Here is a 16,303-nt window from a genome sequence, read left to right on the forward strand (position 1 = left end):
TGTGTATATCAAAGACAGGGAGCCCAGAATAAACATTAYATAGCATACAAAGGGAGACTTGGCATTTTTCAAAATCCTGGGAGGAGGAAGGAATAGGTTAAACTTTTTGRTTAAAATTAGCTATCTGAACTGAAAAGCAGTCACATCTTTTGAGCTGCTCCCATCAACGCGTGTGCCAAGAACGCGAGCCTTACTGCGTACTTAGCACAGCATCAGCATCAATGACGCCCATTTTGACGGCTGTTGCGGTGACAACTGTGCATGTGAAAGGAACCTGAAGGAGAATGCTCGTTTCTCCAAAGGATTCATTCCTGTGGAGCTGGCCCACAGCAACCCTTTTGATTCTTCTAACCTGGTTGAGAAACAGAGATTTCTTTGCTTAGCATAGCATGACAGCAGCACAAAATTACTACATTCTATAAGAAAAATTCTATATGTTCTATATTCTATACACATATACAGTCATAATATATAATAGTATAATAATAACATTATTATATAGAGATGTACATACATGCACACACAGTAAARCTGTATATATTCTGGAAATTTAAGTCATTTTACTTTGGGTGATTGCATATACCCAAATATTGTTGTTCTATGAGAAAATGGGTCATGAGTTTTTCTTTTAGTACCTGTGAATATTCAAACTCTAATTTACTTCCAAATTTCAAGTATAAGTGCGAGTAATCCATTTTCTTATTATTTTCCCAGGAAATCTAATTTCATGTGCTCAGAAAAGAGCACCAGTCATGCATTAAATCTTGATAGTCCTTGTTTTAATTCAGATTTATACATTTTCCTATTTAACTTTAAGCATTACTTTTCTTGATGATAAGTCCTACGGAAATTAGTGAAGTAAGAGAATTAATGACTGTGAGAAAAGATTGTGTAATCTGGCCTTCTGAAAACTGTGGGATATTGCTAAAGTGTTTTGAGGGAGAATAAACAAATCTAACTTTATTTGCAGTGACTAGCAATATTTGRATGCACCACACTGAATTGGTGTCTGATATAACGAACTCAAATGACAGAAATCAGCTTATTAAAAACTTGTCTCCTCCCTCAGTACATATAAGAGACTAATACAGAGAGATAAGAGACTATTTTTTTAACAAAGTGGAGTATTGCAGTTCTTTCTCCCCATCTGCATTCACTGATAATTTYCTCCATCCTCTGACCTAAACATAAATTGTAGGAATGGGAACAGAAAAGCAAGAATAGTGTATAAGGATTTGCAGCAGTACCTGCAATTGCGCAGAAGACAGTGYGGCAGCCGAGAAATATTCTGGGGCTTTACCTACCAGCAGAGTGCCTTTCTTATTCTTCAATTAGTGTTATCAAATCTGACCTAGGCACTGCACAGAGCATTGTAAAACTTAAAAGCCGCATCTAAATTATAGAGCAGAAGTATCCTATAGGCTTAGCTTGAAACCAAATTTACCAGCTGTCAACTCTGCTTAGCAACTAGCGCACCCTAAAAGCTGACTCTGGATAATCCATACCGATTGACCCAGTAGGTAGAAGAGAAAGCAGGAAAAAGCCCATGTAAGACCTGTACTTCAGAATGCCCTCAGACACCCACATATGCAGAATATAAACCCCATGTTGCCTCAAAGACCAAATACCTCTGGACCTTATACTATTTGCTTTATACCAGCATCTCACAACCAGCAATAAAGAGGTAGGAAGCCCCAGGGTCCAAGACAGTTTAAAGTGAATTTTATTTCTCTCTCCCTTTTTTTTTTTTTTTTTTGAAAATCACTATCATTTTKTTCCACAAACAGAGCCACTTCTTCACAGAAACRTTGACATTTGGTTAGCTGCAGTAATCACCCCTAAAAACATATCACTCTTCAGAAGCAACTCGTTCCTCCTGCTCACCCCCATCACTCATGGATGGGTGTTTCCGGAGGAGCTGAAGCATTGGAGACGCTGGCAGTAACAGCCTGCCTCCCCCTCAGCTGACCTCCGAAATTACGCTCTTTGTGCAGCAATTTGTATGTCCACGGGGAGATTCTTGAAGCTAGCCTAGCCACTGTGGAGTAAACAACACTCACTGCTCTGCCTGGCTTGTCCTCCCACCTCCACGTTGTGTCCAGCCGCGTAACTGTGCCCCTCTTTTGGAGAAATGTCTGTTTTTCAGTTATGTAGGTGGAATTCCTTCTGTTATCGTTGTYGCTGCTATCTTTTCTGGGCTTGTTTGTTTTATGAGAAGTGCCGTGAGTGCCAGAACAGCACTCTGTTTTTTCACATGGACCATATTTCTCTTGTAAATAGCACACCAGTAATAAATATGAGGCTTAGGATTTGAAACAGTGGAGACAGGAACCAGCAAATCCAAAATAAGAGAGGATAATGAACCTTCCTATACCAAGCCCACAACTTGTGCTTGATCCACAGCACATCTTTTACAAAATCACATACAGCCTGTGTGTTAGTTCTTAAATAGAATGAAATTCACCAGATCTCTGAATAAATTGCTCCAAAATTATTATTTTTTTGCCCTTGTCATTAAAATCCAAGCTTTTTRTCCTTATTTTTGCAGTTTCAACTTTCAGTCTTCAAATCTAGTCTACTCTGAATGACACTTTCTCTGACAGATCAAGGAATTATCTACAATCATAAAATWCTTCCCTATGCAGGTATTTAATAGATCAAGTGATGTTAATTTTTTWAAAATAAACTCAGTAGTTCAAAATTCCTTTCTTGTAGTAGAAGATGTACAGGTCAAAGCTGTGTGCATACGCTGACTGTGCAAACAAGCAACTTCTGACTGACAACCCTTTTAGGGGGAGGAGGGGAAGAGAATTATAATCTCATGACAGACAGCCTTTTGAAACTGCTGATTCCCAGACTGGACACAATGGGACTTATATATGACTTTTACRACAATGATTTTAGCTATTTTTATATATATTCTTTTGTTCATGCATCCAAAGACCAGATTAGGATACCTGGTAATCATGCCAGAAGCACAGGTTTAATTGGTTAACTATGATTCTCACATACTTTTCAGTTGTTATTTTCCAGAATATATTCCCCATTTCATGAACACAAAGATATGTCCTTCACAGTAGACATATCTTCCYTTGGGGGTTTATAAAATATATAAACATAACTTACAATCCATACTGACTTATATCGCTGGTTTATCCTCTGTATTGTTAATTATTCTTCCAATCTATGTCATCTCAGAACTTTAGCCAGAATGATTTTTTTCTTTTTTGATAGAGAATATATCCCTGGGTAAATTCACCAGGAAATTCTTGACTAGAATGGTAAAAATAACAAGTAAAATGCTGATTTTTTCAAAACGTTATTGAACTTACCCTTTTCCCCAGTGGTAGCTCCACAAGTGCTTTGACTTCTTTGTAAATATTGCAGAATCCAGAACTAATAAATCCTATGAATGCACTTATTTCACCTACTTTTACTAGCTCTGTAACAAGAAAAGCAACACACACAAAAAGGATGTTGGAAAAAGTTCCCTTAAATCAAAAATTATAGAAGAYTTATAAAAGATTGCAAAAATAAATTTGATATCTAAACTTAAGTTAAATCATTCATTCATTATTAAGTTCTATTCAGCTATACTGTCAACTACTTGGAAGCTCCAGAATATCTACAAGAATCTGTTTACATTTCATTAATTTTGGATTGGGATTTTAACTTTAGTGATAATTATATATAGATTTGATACCACAGTAAAACTCAGCAATTACCCACAGAAAATATTAATCAGTGACTGTGAAATTATAATCTATTTCAGTCTGAGCCATTTCTAAGTAAAGGAAAATGATGTTCTCAAAAGAACCAGTAAAATTTTCCAATAGTATTGAGTATTTTTCTCTTGAAGTCAAATCATTTTAAGAATATAAAAATCCCAAATTTTGTTTTTTGCTAATTTCTTTTTTAGTTTCACACTACAACTTCTATCATCCACAACAACATGAGAAAAGCACTCTAATTCCACAGACAAGCAACATTAAATCTAATGGTCAGATCCTCAAATTGGCATAAACTTGCTTAATTTGYCTGAATCTAATCTAAAACTGTGACAGATAGTCCAAATACTTATAAGATATTTTAAACTACCTTTTTATAAACATTRCTTTCTTTTTTCCTTTGGTGAAGAAACAGTTTAGACATTCTGGTTTTGTCCATTCCACATTTATATTCTTGGAAAAATATTTATTTTACAATTCTATTGGAAATATTTGCAATTCTTTATTTATTTATTTACTGACTTATTTTACTGTTCAAACAATGCTACCAGTGCTACAATGCTACTACTAAAGAAACTGGTAAAGAAGCCATACAAGCAGATGTTCAGAAGAGAGAAAAACTTGGAATATGTTATCTCCTTCCAGACTTTCTATTTCAGACCCTGAACTTGTGAAACTAGGCAATACTTCGGTGAAGCTATGCTAACCCACACCAGCTGCTCCCCTAAATTTCACTAAACAGTTATATTTCCCCATAGCTGGAAGAAATAAAACTAACAAATTTAGATATAGAAATTTGAAATTAATATCTAGTGCAATTTTACTGTTCAGTGAGGTAAAACAGCTGCTAAGCCAATATAGACAAATCAATAACCCATTTTTTGTGCTCCTTTTGCACAGCCAAAGTGGTGTACTCTCTCTCTCTCCATTTTTGAATGGCATCTTCTCTGAAACATCTTGGAGAAAACGGGGTGCGGGGGAAAGTATTAATTATTTGAAGCGTTCCACAGAATGAAATGTTCCAAARCATCATCCCAGTTCTGTTCCTCTGAAGTTAGGGGGAGTTCATCGTGGTCTTTAATAGGAGAAGAGACAAAGCAATTCTTAGCAAGTCTCAAAATCTACCTGTAATCTCTGCTGAGGAGCTGAAAGACATTCTGGCAAACAATACAGAGAAAARCAATTCATCCTAAACTAAAAGTGTTGATACCAATAAAAAGGAATCATTTTGAGAATCGTGTAATCAGTAGAGAAAATTTTCCTTCTAAGCATCAGGGGAACCATCAAGAGAATATGAGCAGTTGGGAAAGATATAAAACTTATGAGAAGAGTTAGTCAGGAAAATATAAACTGTCAGGAAGAACAAACATGGAAAAGAATGAAGCATAAGTGGTGCATTTGTGAAATGATGCAATGCACAAAATAAAGCAAAAGTTTGAAATGATGAAGACCTAAAGAAAATACATTAAGCTAACATTTTACAATTCTTGAATGAAAACACTAACATTGGGGAGAGAGAGAAAATGATGTCTGATATATCAATCATAGAATTCAGTAGTTCAGAGGAAGACAATGAATGTTTTGTACTCTCACTGYGGAAATATGTCAACCAAATGAAAAGAGCAGGAATTTCTAAGCACGAAGAGAAAGATTCGTCTCACTTAATGTACAATTCTAACAGTTAGGGCACCTGGTCTGTGATGTTCATCGTTCAAGCCACACCTAGAGTCCCTGGACAGCGGTGAGCACTGCTAACAGGCGATTCCTCTTCACTCACTCATAGCAAGGCAACGAGGACGGGTCTTGGGAGGAACCCTCCACCCTCCTCCCCTAGGGCCATAGAGATGGCCATGCTAGCACTGAGAATGTACTCTTACTTGGCTAAAGTTAGACGAGATCACTCTGGCACTTYTCTAGATTTGTTGCTATCAAGAAATGCCAGTCAGCTTTCCTAGACATGGCATTTTGGAAATCAGACAACGAGGCAGTCAGAAAGCGTGTGTAACAACACTTGGACAGAGCTACAGTCAAGAAGCATAATTTAAGTGTATGCAGGTGTTAAACATAGTGCTATTGATAAGTCATCACACGCCTAGCTTATTTAGGCATTTATGAAGATGCTTTACACATGAACTCCCAGTTTCATACCCTTAGATTTTGCCCAATCTAGAAGGGCACAAAGAGTTCAATCTCAGGTGAAACTTTCTAGAACAAAGAGTAACTAGTTATCCTAAAAAAAAAAAAAAAAAAAAAAAAAAAAAAAATAAAAAAAAAAAAAAAAAAAAAAAAAAAAAAAAAAGGAAGAACAATCTTTATTAGCTCACAAATCTTTACATAAATGTTTATTTACTGTTTCATTTTTGCCCATGTGGCTATGACTAAGCTTGACTCATGCCAATGACAAATGCTTTCACAGAACCTAGCACATTATAAAATGGGGAAATGATAGAATCGTAGAATCATAGAACCGGTAAAGTTGGAAGGGACCTCTGGAGATCATCTAGTCCAACCTCCCTGCTCAGCAGGGTCACCTAGAGCGTGTTAGACAGGGTTGCATCCAGGCGGGGCCTTGAAGATCTCCAGAGAAGGAGACTCCACAACCTCTCTGGGCAWCCTGTGCCAGTGCTCCGTCACTCTCACAMWGAAGAAATTCCCCCTCACGTTCAGGCAGAACTTCCCGTGTTTCAATTTCTGCCCATTGCCTCTTGTCACATGGGACAACTGAAAAGAGTTTGTCCCCATCCCCTTGACACTCCCCCCTCAGTCTTCTCTTCTCCAGGCTAAGAGATACTATTAAAAAAGACAAAAGTTAACCAAGTCAAGTAGATTGACATTCTGACCATATGAAATTCTCATTTGTCTTATACAGCTTATTAAACCCTGGCTGGCAACTGTTGTCCACCTAACAGAGACAATGCTCAACAGTGTCCAGGTTATTCTTCCTTATTGGTGGTATTTAAATAGCCAGGATATTTTTTTTATTTTATTAATTGGATATCATTTGGCAGCTGAAAACCAAGTAAACCATCATTTTTCTCACGCTTCAGATTATTCTGGGCTAAAGTAGGTTAGATGTTGAAATTCAAGTACTCTGACTAATCTTATTAAAGCCTTTTAGACTCACTAGCTATTGCTTCAAAACAAAACAAAACAAAACAAAAGTAATAATTCTAACCTAAATTAACATGTGCCGTGGAGAAGAAAATTAGAGTCATGATAACAACTTCAACATACGAAGAGGTTTCTGTGCTTATCACAACAGACCTTTGAGGCATTCAGGCTTATATAGTCAAACAACAGGGGCTGCACCAGCGTTTGCTGTCAGTGCAGCTCTCCGGGTTCCTATTGCCCTCTTTCTCCATCYCACATTTATGCCCAAGGAGCAACATAGCATCTTCCAGCAGCACCGCCTCTGCCTTCTTTTCTCTTAAACAAAAAATGGGAGGAGGCTGGTCTCAATCAAATCAGCTCCGGCGTGGATCACAGCACTCATCTACATCCACACTCTGGGCCTACATTCACTGATTTAGGTACAGCCATAGRGACCCTGCTATCTGCTCTGACGCTTCCATGCAGGGCAAGGTCTCACCCATTTTTGGAWGCAGAGCTCTCTGAGGACCTGTGTGCATTGGGAAGAAGAGAAGACAAATGGYGAGGCACTAAGAATTTTTCATGAGTATTTGTGAATGAGCTGAGATGCTTCTGAGGAGTCAGAGCTGTCCTTTCACCTGGATGAGAAGGAAAGGTGGCTCTAGGACTGTATCCTGATTTTGGAAAAGGAGGTACTATGGATATCRAATATTTTATACTCAGATATTTTAGGTGGAAATACTTCTGAAAAAAGTAAGCCTGTTATCCTTTCATAGTCTTCCTCCAATTCCCATCCAAGTATCTGGTATCAAATACAAGTATCTGGTACAAAAGYATATTGTATCAAGGTCTGGTATCTGTTCAAGGACCATTTTCCAGAGCAGAAAAGTAGGAAGCTAGACAGTTCAGACTGAATGAAATTAAAGTCATTGAACAAAAGACTTTCCTCACCACCATTTTTTTGCAAACAGATGTAGCAGAAAAGTTTCTGAGGCTAGAAAGCTGAAATCTGTCAGAGAGACATGCTGTTTAGAGGGGTGTGTTTCAGCWTGCCAGTGAATAGACTCCGATTTAGCCAAAAGGAACTTTTTAAATAGCAACCGGCATATGCAAAGTATATTTTTAAACAATGCATATCAAAGTGAATAACTGCCAATTAARTGTCAGATATGTCAGGAGCTTATATGTAAGAAGTGTAAGCCTGACTAGAGGAAAATCGTAGACAGGAAGGGGTTTTCTTAAATCTCTCACACTATTTCACAATTTTGCTTGTCTCCGTGTCTGTAAAAAGAAGATAACACTGATTAATATTTTAAGATCTTAACATAGTTGAGGAATGAGCTGTGGTAAAAATAAAATTTTCTCATGGTATGGATGTTTACACGAATGAAGGCACAGCAAAATTTCTTCATTTACAGATATTAACATCCTTCCAAAAATATGACAACAGATCTCCTTTAAAACGATATGCACACACACAACAATCCTCCTGGATCTCTATCAGGAGAAAGTGTTTTCAGTAACATAAGATGTCTGCAGTGTGTATGTTACAGGTGTTAGTATGTCCCCAAAGCTTTTATTATTCCATCTACAGCTGTGGACTTCTCTCCTATGTACAATGAGCTATTGCTCATTATACATACATATATACATATATACATATACATATATGTGTGTATATATATACACACACACATATATACACATATATACATATATATACATATATATATATATATATATGTATGTTTGCCTGAGAATTTTGAGAGGAACAACAAAACARCAAACAGCAAAATGTAACTCATCATTTAATATACAAAATATGCTTCTGTTTTAAAAGGGGAGGACGCTCRCTTTTTTATGTGGAAGTGTTGTGCTGGTAGTGTTCTGCTCTTCTGGAAGGGGGAAAGGGATGGATACTTTTGGAAAGAGATCAAGGGCAATCTCCAGTTACAGAGATGACTCAACCATTGACACTTTAAAATAGCAATTTAACAATTGTTTCATGAATTTCTTTGGGATTTATTTTAGCAGTATAATGAACTCACTCGATTWTAATAAATGTATAATGACTATAGGATTTCCATTATAGTTCAGCTTGAATTTAATGCATCATTATTTTACCTCCACCAATAATGGTATAATACTAAATTAAATTAACATACTTACCATATCATCGATTAATTTAGAACACAGGGGAGGCCTTTCCAAGGAAGTTATAAGGAAATTCAAATTTCCTGCCTAACTCTGTCTGTATTCTGCTCTTACAGACATTCCCAGACAATGGCTCATATTTACTCAAACATAGGGTTTTTTCTTTTTTCTTTTTTTTTCTTTTTTCTTTTTTCTTTTTTCTTTATTTTTTCTTTATTTTTTCTTTTTTTAATATTTTCTAATAATACACAGCCTAACTCCATAAATGAATGCTGTGCTCAGCCATTCCAGTGATGACGACCACCGAATGCTTAATTAGGTGCAAAGATCTTTTATCGTCCATGTTCATGACAAMGAAATGCAAAGCAGACATACCCCACTGGTTGTTTTTATTATGTCTCAAATAGTAACATGTTTTCTCAGCCCATATCATAGTGTACACAATGCTGCCTTCATAAAAGGACAGCATGTCATCAATTTTCTAATGGTATGTGAATAACCTAGAAACATTTCATTATTCACAACACTGCAKTAATGGAAAGCCCAAAGTGAAATTCCCATGCATTTCAGTGGGATTTGGTCCTTAATGCGTTACTGATGGTGGACTCTAATAACTTTAGTTTGTGTCTAACCTGGTTATGTGCCCATATTCTGTAACACGAAATACACTTTCAAAATAATGCCTGGCAGATATAATATGAACTCTGATATTAAAAGACCTTGTGAACATAATTTGTTATCTAGTSAGTAACAAAATTATACTTTCAAATGCACATCATTTATGCCTGCAGATCTTGCACAGAATAAAAAAAAATCTTGCTCTGTGCTATATTTATGAGATCATAAATGTTAGTTTTGAAATAAGCCATTTTCCATCATTAACATATTCAGCTTTCTAGTATCTGTATGACAGCCTTCTCTTTAAGGTCAGTTCCACCCCCACATACATTAAAATGAACATATGTCAAACATGGGCTGCAGTGTATTTAATTTAAGCTGACACTAAGTGTTGTTATGAATGCTAATCATGCTTTTGGGGATTGTAACTAAGGGTCAACAGAGAACGGATCCCCAACATGTTAGGTCTTTTGCTTGGAGATGTACATGGGCTTCTGTCTGAAGGGTTGTGAGCCACCGCAGTCCAAGCACAAAAAGGCGGARGAGAAGGGCAGACTGAATAAATTATCTGATGGCTGGCAACAATGTTCTAATTCACATTCACAAGTGAAGGTTACCTAGAGCTAACTAAAGCTAAACTGAAAGAGAGGGGAAGAGGAAATGAGGAGAAGTTGAAGCAATGAAAAAGGGTAAAAGGGCAAATGTGGGAAAGAAATTCTGAATGAAGTTGAAGATTGGAGTAAACAGCTCCAAACAATAGATGAAAGTCTTGTCAAACCTATACARGGCTTTGAAAGAATAAAAGTCCATGATTAGTCTGCTTCTGCAGTTGATATTAATGTTTTTGCTGATCTTCTCAGCCGCCATTCAGGACTAGCGATAATACACTAAATCCTACTTCTCTGTCTTAAGTYTTGGACATTTTTAAGCTTCATCTTTATTTATCAGTTTTTCTCTAAACAATGATTAGACATCTGTGCTTTCATTTAGTTCAAAGATGTCATGAATTCCAATACAATAAAGTACTGAAGAATTAAACGAGGAGGCCTATAGCTACATTGCAGTTCATGGTACATTTTCATTAGCGGTAATGGCCTTTCACAGTTGAATAGCCAGGAATTTACCAGGTAAGCATTACATGAGATGTTCTCTTAATTACCGTATTTTTTTTGGAATACATGACTGAATGTGTTTGTTCTTCTGGGTAATCAAATATGTGTTTAATTTTGCAACAGATTACGTTTTCAATCATAAAAAAGTTATCACTGTCACAGCCTTGAATTCTGTGTGTTGTGCTAGGAATAGGCCTTCCCTTGAATAAGAGGAATGTTTATTAAAAGAATTAACTCATGCTTTTGTTTTTATTATTATTATGACTACTGTTTTGTTCTCAAAATACAAGCATCTAGATATTATCTGGACAAATAGTACTGACTGAAATATTAGTAGCTGCAACACAAAGCATAATTTTGTCAGAGGAAAGACAYTAATATATTCCATGAAAAAACCTATAACATCCGAGAGTAGCTGATCAACAGTGTTTAGCCACTGACTATTTTTCCTGGGTAGCAGACTTAGGACCTAATTCAGCTTGCACTGATACAAAAAGGATCCTTTAGATCTCATGGTAGAGGTTGGTCCTGGAGTGCAGGAGTTCCTGGATTTGAGTACTGGTATTTTGAAGGATTGCTCGGTATTCATTGCAGGACAAACAACTCTTCCTCTAATATCAGACTGTTAGTCAAGAAAGATCAAAAACATATTCCCTCTCCCAGAAATGTGCTTCWTGTCTCTTGTGGGATGTTTTAAAAGAATATTTCCTTTAAATTGCCTCACTATTTATTTACACATTCCCTAGTATTATTAAAAATGTATCCCTTTCTTATCCCAGTATGTAATTGTTTCAAGCCTCCCCAAGCCCTCCTACTTCAATCAGTCATTTCATAGTCAGTAAATATTTCCCAGCTTCTTCCGAAAATAATCATATGCTCTGTCAGAAACTCTAGAAGTATTAAGAATATATAGAGAGGCAAAAGAGAACAGTCATTTCCTCAGAATGAAATTAGTTTTGAAAGTTTTCAATCAAAGTATTTATATAAGCTGTGTTATGCTGGGAATTTTTTCAAATTCCTGTGAATTGCCGTACCCTATAGGGTAGTGAGTTTCTCAGATGCCGTTTCAGCAGCACCTTCAGTACAATTGCCAGATAAACACTCAAACCTGGGTGGCTCTGTGTTCCCAAGGACGGTAACGGCAGGGAGCAGCGGGAATGGGAGCTCTGCTGCGGGAGGCTGACCGACCGCCGCCGGGGAAACGGGAGGGAGCCCGAAGGGGACATGCTACCTCTGTATCATTTCTTTGTATGGGCCACTGAAATAAACTGAAACACTAATAAATATATACAGCAAGCAGCTACCAAACAAGTAAGTATGCTAAACTTTTTTTTTTTTTTTTTTTTTTTTTTTTTTTTATTATTATTTTACCTTCTTGTGCTTTTTTCTTAGGAGGGCACCATAGCCTTGTGGAATATATTTGAGTTCAACTCATGAAAAACTGYATCATGCAATGGGTTTATTTGGTTAGATCAGGTGGTGTTTCTACTGCACTTGGTGTTTTTATATACCAAAAAGACATTACTAGATTGATTCTCCAAGCATGTATTCCAAACGTGTGTCATTTAGTGTTTCAATTAGTCTATTTCAGCATACAATATCAAGAATAAGCTCAGGATTCTCAGGGAGCTTGAGTGCCTCAATTTTTAATACTACCTCAAAGGTGTCCTTTTTTCAATATATTCAGCATCTGATCACATTAATGTTTCCTTTGGTCTTAAATGAAAACTTGAGGGTATGTTTGAAATGAAGCACTCAAATTTTCAAGGAAAATTAAAACCAAAAATGGAGTTCTTGGCATTTGGAAATTGAAAAACTGTATTTAGGAAATTCCAAGAGGAGCCAGGTGAAAATTATGTTCYCGTACTGAGAAATCTTGAGACTTCAGAAATGTTTTCTTTATGGATCAAAACAAAAAAAGAAAGACAGAACTAGGAAAAAAAAAAAAAAAGGTGATTTCATTCCAAATGTTTAATTTGCTTAGCTGTGAATGTTACCTGTGGTTATTTTAAAACTGTGTATTATAATTAGCTAGAATTTAAAAGCAAAATGTCATTGTCATAAGTATCTTAGAATTTCCACTGAAATAAGAAGTCTGGAAAATTTCACTTAATTTGCACATCTTACAAATTAATAATTTTTAWTTGATTTTTAAAATTTCTAATTAAATAAGATGGTCAAAATTGACCTTCTTCCTCTTTGCTAATATGTTAGCAACAAACTCCAGCCACTTTCAGTGAAAAGTGACAGAGCTCTCAGTGAGACAGAGCGAGGTGAATATACAAAGCACAGCTAAAAAACAAGTTCCTTTTCTCACTGTTTGAACTGAGAAACTCGACAACAAAAAACTTCTTGATATGAGAACAAAAGGACAAATCTTCTTTTCTATCAAGCACTTTTGCTTCAGAAATATTAGCACCAAACCAGAACTCATTGGCCTTATTTCTTCTACTGCAGACACATTTTGAGTAAAGTGAAGAGTTCTTAGCACTCATCTAATCTGACAATCAAACTTCTCTCCAAAGTATAGCAGAGAATTAACTCTCTAACTGAGCAAGGACACACATTCCCAAGCTGTAAGGAAACCCATATAAGTGCTAGTAAAGGAATGTGTCATAAAATACTCACAGAAAGATGTAGGTAGTGTTCCCATGGTCTGTTATCAGAGGAATACTATCAATAGGATTTTGCAAATGAGACAGCAACAGAAAAGGAATATAATTATATATAGAGAGATCCACAAAAGAAGATGTAATCAATGTTCCTATCATCTGCTATATTATCTACTCTTAATTATACTATCACAACTAGAATTTCATGTATATATATAATTCCTTGTTTATAAATTTAATCATTTTCCAGAATAAATATTATAATATGAACTCCTGGCCTATATATATATATATGTGTGTGTGTGTGTGTGTGTGTGTGTGTGTGTGTGTGTATTTGTATTTTGATATCATGGCACATGTCTCACAATGTTTAAAGGGAAAGAATAGAGTAAGAATGATTTTCTTCTTCCTTTTCTGGCCAGAGAAAATCAGCCAAATCTAATCATGAGGACATAGACAAATGTAAATATAATCTCTGTCCTAATTTTGCATACCTGTCATCTCTAAATAATTTTTCCCTCTTATATTTTTCGAAGAAGCGTGATCACAATGCTCAAGGCAATTCAGACTGGGATGGGAATGCCTACTGCCATTTTGCACRAGTTTAACTTCAGACGTATTCATGAAAAAGGACTTTATTCTGCAAGGCTCATGAAGGTCCAGCTATCATGGCTATTTACCAATCTATTTTTCATAAATGCTGCAAGATTTCAGAATCTGGCTGATGCCSTCGCTAGTAATATAGGAACCCTCTTGTATTTTCCCTTTGAGGCATTTTCCATCTCTCAAGAAGCTGACCATAGGACCTGCTATGATAATTATTGTTGTTGAGTGTTTTATCTAAGGCTGAAACTGCACGTCTTCAGCCTTGGTGCAATGTTTGCATGCAGCATTTAGACAYAGGACTCTAGAGCTCATTGGAAACAGTGTTTTAAATAAGGCCTTTGTGCACACTTGCTCCTGAGACCTGGCATACCAAATATCCAATCCACAAATGCACTAGCTCAGGGCAATAGTGAGCTAAGTAGACAGCAGGGAAAATCAGGCCTTTTGAAGAGCTTGTCCTCACTTTCTTCATGTGCACTCATGAGCACAAAAAAGAGCAGAGCATTGTAGACCAGGGACTTGCAACTGAGGAGCTGCTTCGCTCTCAGCTGTCCGTGACTGTCTGAAATGAGGCTCAGCAACTGGCTGGGATAATCAAACTTCTCTGACCGCTTCCAGCACAAACAGACAACAGAGCATCCTGGAGGAGGGGCCATGCTGTCTGCCATCAGCTTCAGCTCACAGGGAACAGCCACTGCCCCACTGGAGTCTGTGGCCTGTCTTTGATGCCAGTGTTTATGTGAACCTCCTTGGCTTCCCCTATCACCATTTTGTGCCAGAAACGTGTGGAGGGCATGCAAGGCATAGTACGGCACCACGTGGGGATGGTTCAGAAGCACCACGGAGCACTGCCCTGACCACCATGTGGGGACACCTCTGAGGAGCAGCAACTGCTGGCACCTGCTGACTCTAGTAGGGACCAGCACTTGACCACCATGGTGCTCCTCCGCTGAGGCAACTTCTCTGGGACTTGCAAGGAGATGATTTATACCAATAGAGAGTGAAGGACAGGCACTCATGCAATTAGAAGCTGTGTCTCCATTAGCCAGTGCCAGCTAGCAGCTGAGAGGCAGTAAGATCCCTCTTAGCTACAACTGAGCGTTTCAAAACAAAGTCAAATATGCTGTCTCAAACTACCTTCAGTGACAGTTAGAGCTAATGTTTAATTTTGCCATGAAATGGACTGTAAGTGCTCAGAGAGCCAGGAAACAGCTGAGAAGCCGTTTAAAAAGCTGTTGAAGCCATTCATCCTCCCGGCCTCCCAGCAGTCAGCTACTGTCTGCTACTCGGATGTGGTGCCTCCGCGTCACCCACATAAATGAACTTTATATGGGTAAATGTATCAAATAGAGAAGCAAGTCTGATATGTCAGCAGGGGGGCTGTGACTGTGTTTGGGATTAAGCTAATTATATATGTGTTGGAGATCTAGCCAAAGTTTTGTTGGAAAATTCCAGTTCGCACAACTTGTAACATTCTGCCCAAAGTAACAAAAAATTCAAAAAAATCAAGGTGAATGAGACCTGCTTTAGATACAGGATAGTCAAATCTGATATTGATATTTCAGTGAAACTTCTTGTAGAAAAATTCAGCATATTTAGCTCCCCAGAAATTTTTAGAAACAATAATATCTGTCCTGTTCAGACCAAAAGCTAATTTTATAAGTGTATTGCTTGTGAGCTGAACACCAGCTTTCTATAAATGCTTTGTAGAGCAGGAAATGAAACCCTTGAGATAAATGACACAATCATCCTTACTCTTCACACCTTACCGAACTSTAACAAGCATTCAAGTACGCCATCCAAGATGGAAAATTTAAAGAGAAGTACTAGGCACCCATGTCCCACCAAATACTCTTCAGGTCTGATGAGATTGAGTTTCCAGCAAAGTAAGGGACTGAATGTGGGACTCTCCCGTGTTTGAGAAGCGTTCTGCCAATAAACTATCTTATTGAGAACATATGCAGAGGGACACCTTCTCCCATGGCTGTCTTTATAAGKGATTCTTCTCTATAAGTCTGTATAATAGAATCTGTGTAACTGTTGAAAGATAAGGTATTCTAAGGCTTAAATCTTCTTTTSTAAGTCAGAAATCAAAGAGTCATTGCTTAGTCAATGATCAAAAACAAGTGATCCAATAAATAAGAGAACAAAGTTTTTCACTTTGTCTTGACTTAATTAATTACTATACGTAGTAAAAAATCAGTTGATGGACAAYGTAAAAAGAGTAATTGCACCTAGGAATTGGTGAAGATGAAATGTATAAACATATTTTTGGTGTCTATGAAAGACTCAAACCATAACAGTGGTCCACTTCATCTCAGTATCTCAGGTTTTTTTCATGTCATGAAAAGTAGAACCCATCTTCACCAGACCTTCACTGATA

The 16,303-nt window shown here is 37.1% G+C and overlaps 1 protein-coding gene across 1 annotated transcript in view; it reads right to left on the minus strand.

Annotated features, from left to right (window-relative positions):
* Positions 1 to 201: 201 nt before the first annotated feature.
* Positions 202 to 16,303, minus strand: part of LOC146601979 (uncharacterized) — a 143,463-nt gene continuing 127,361 nt past the window's right edge. The window contains exon 5 of the mRNA XM_085299086.1: positions 202 to 352. Within this exon, the coding sequence (XP_085155212.1) occupies positions 202 to 352 (151 nt within the window). The remainder of the gene's footprint in view (positions 353 to 16,303) is intronic.

The sequence above is a fragment of the Rhea americana genome, unplaced genomic scaffold (genome assembly GCF_003343005.1).
Source record: "Rhea americana isolate MKP2758 unplaced genomic scaffold, rheAme1 scaffold_0, whole genome shotgun sequence".
In the NCBI taxonomy this organism is placed as follows: Eukaryota; Metazoa; Chordata; class Aves; order Rheiformes; family Rheidae; genus Rhea; species Rhea americana.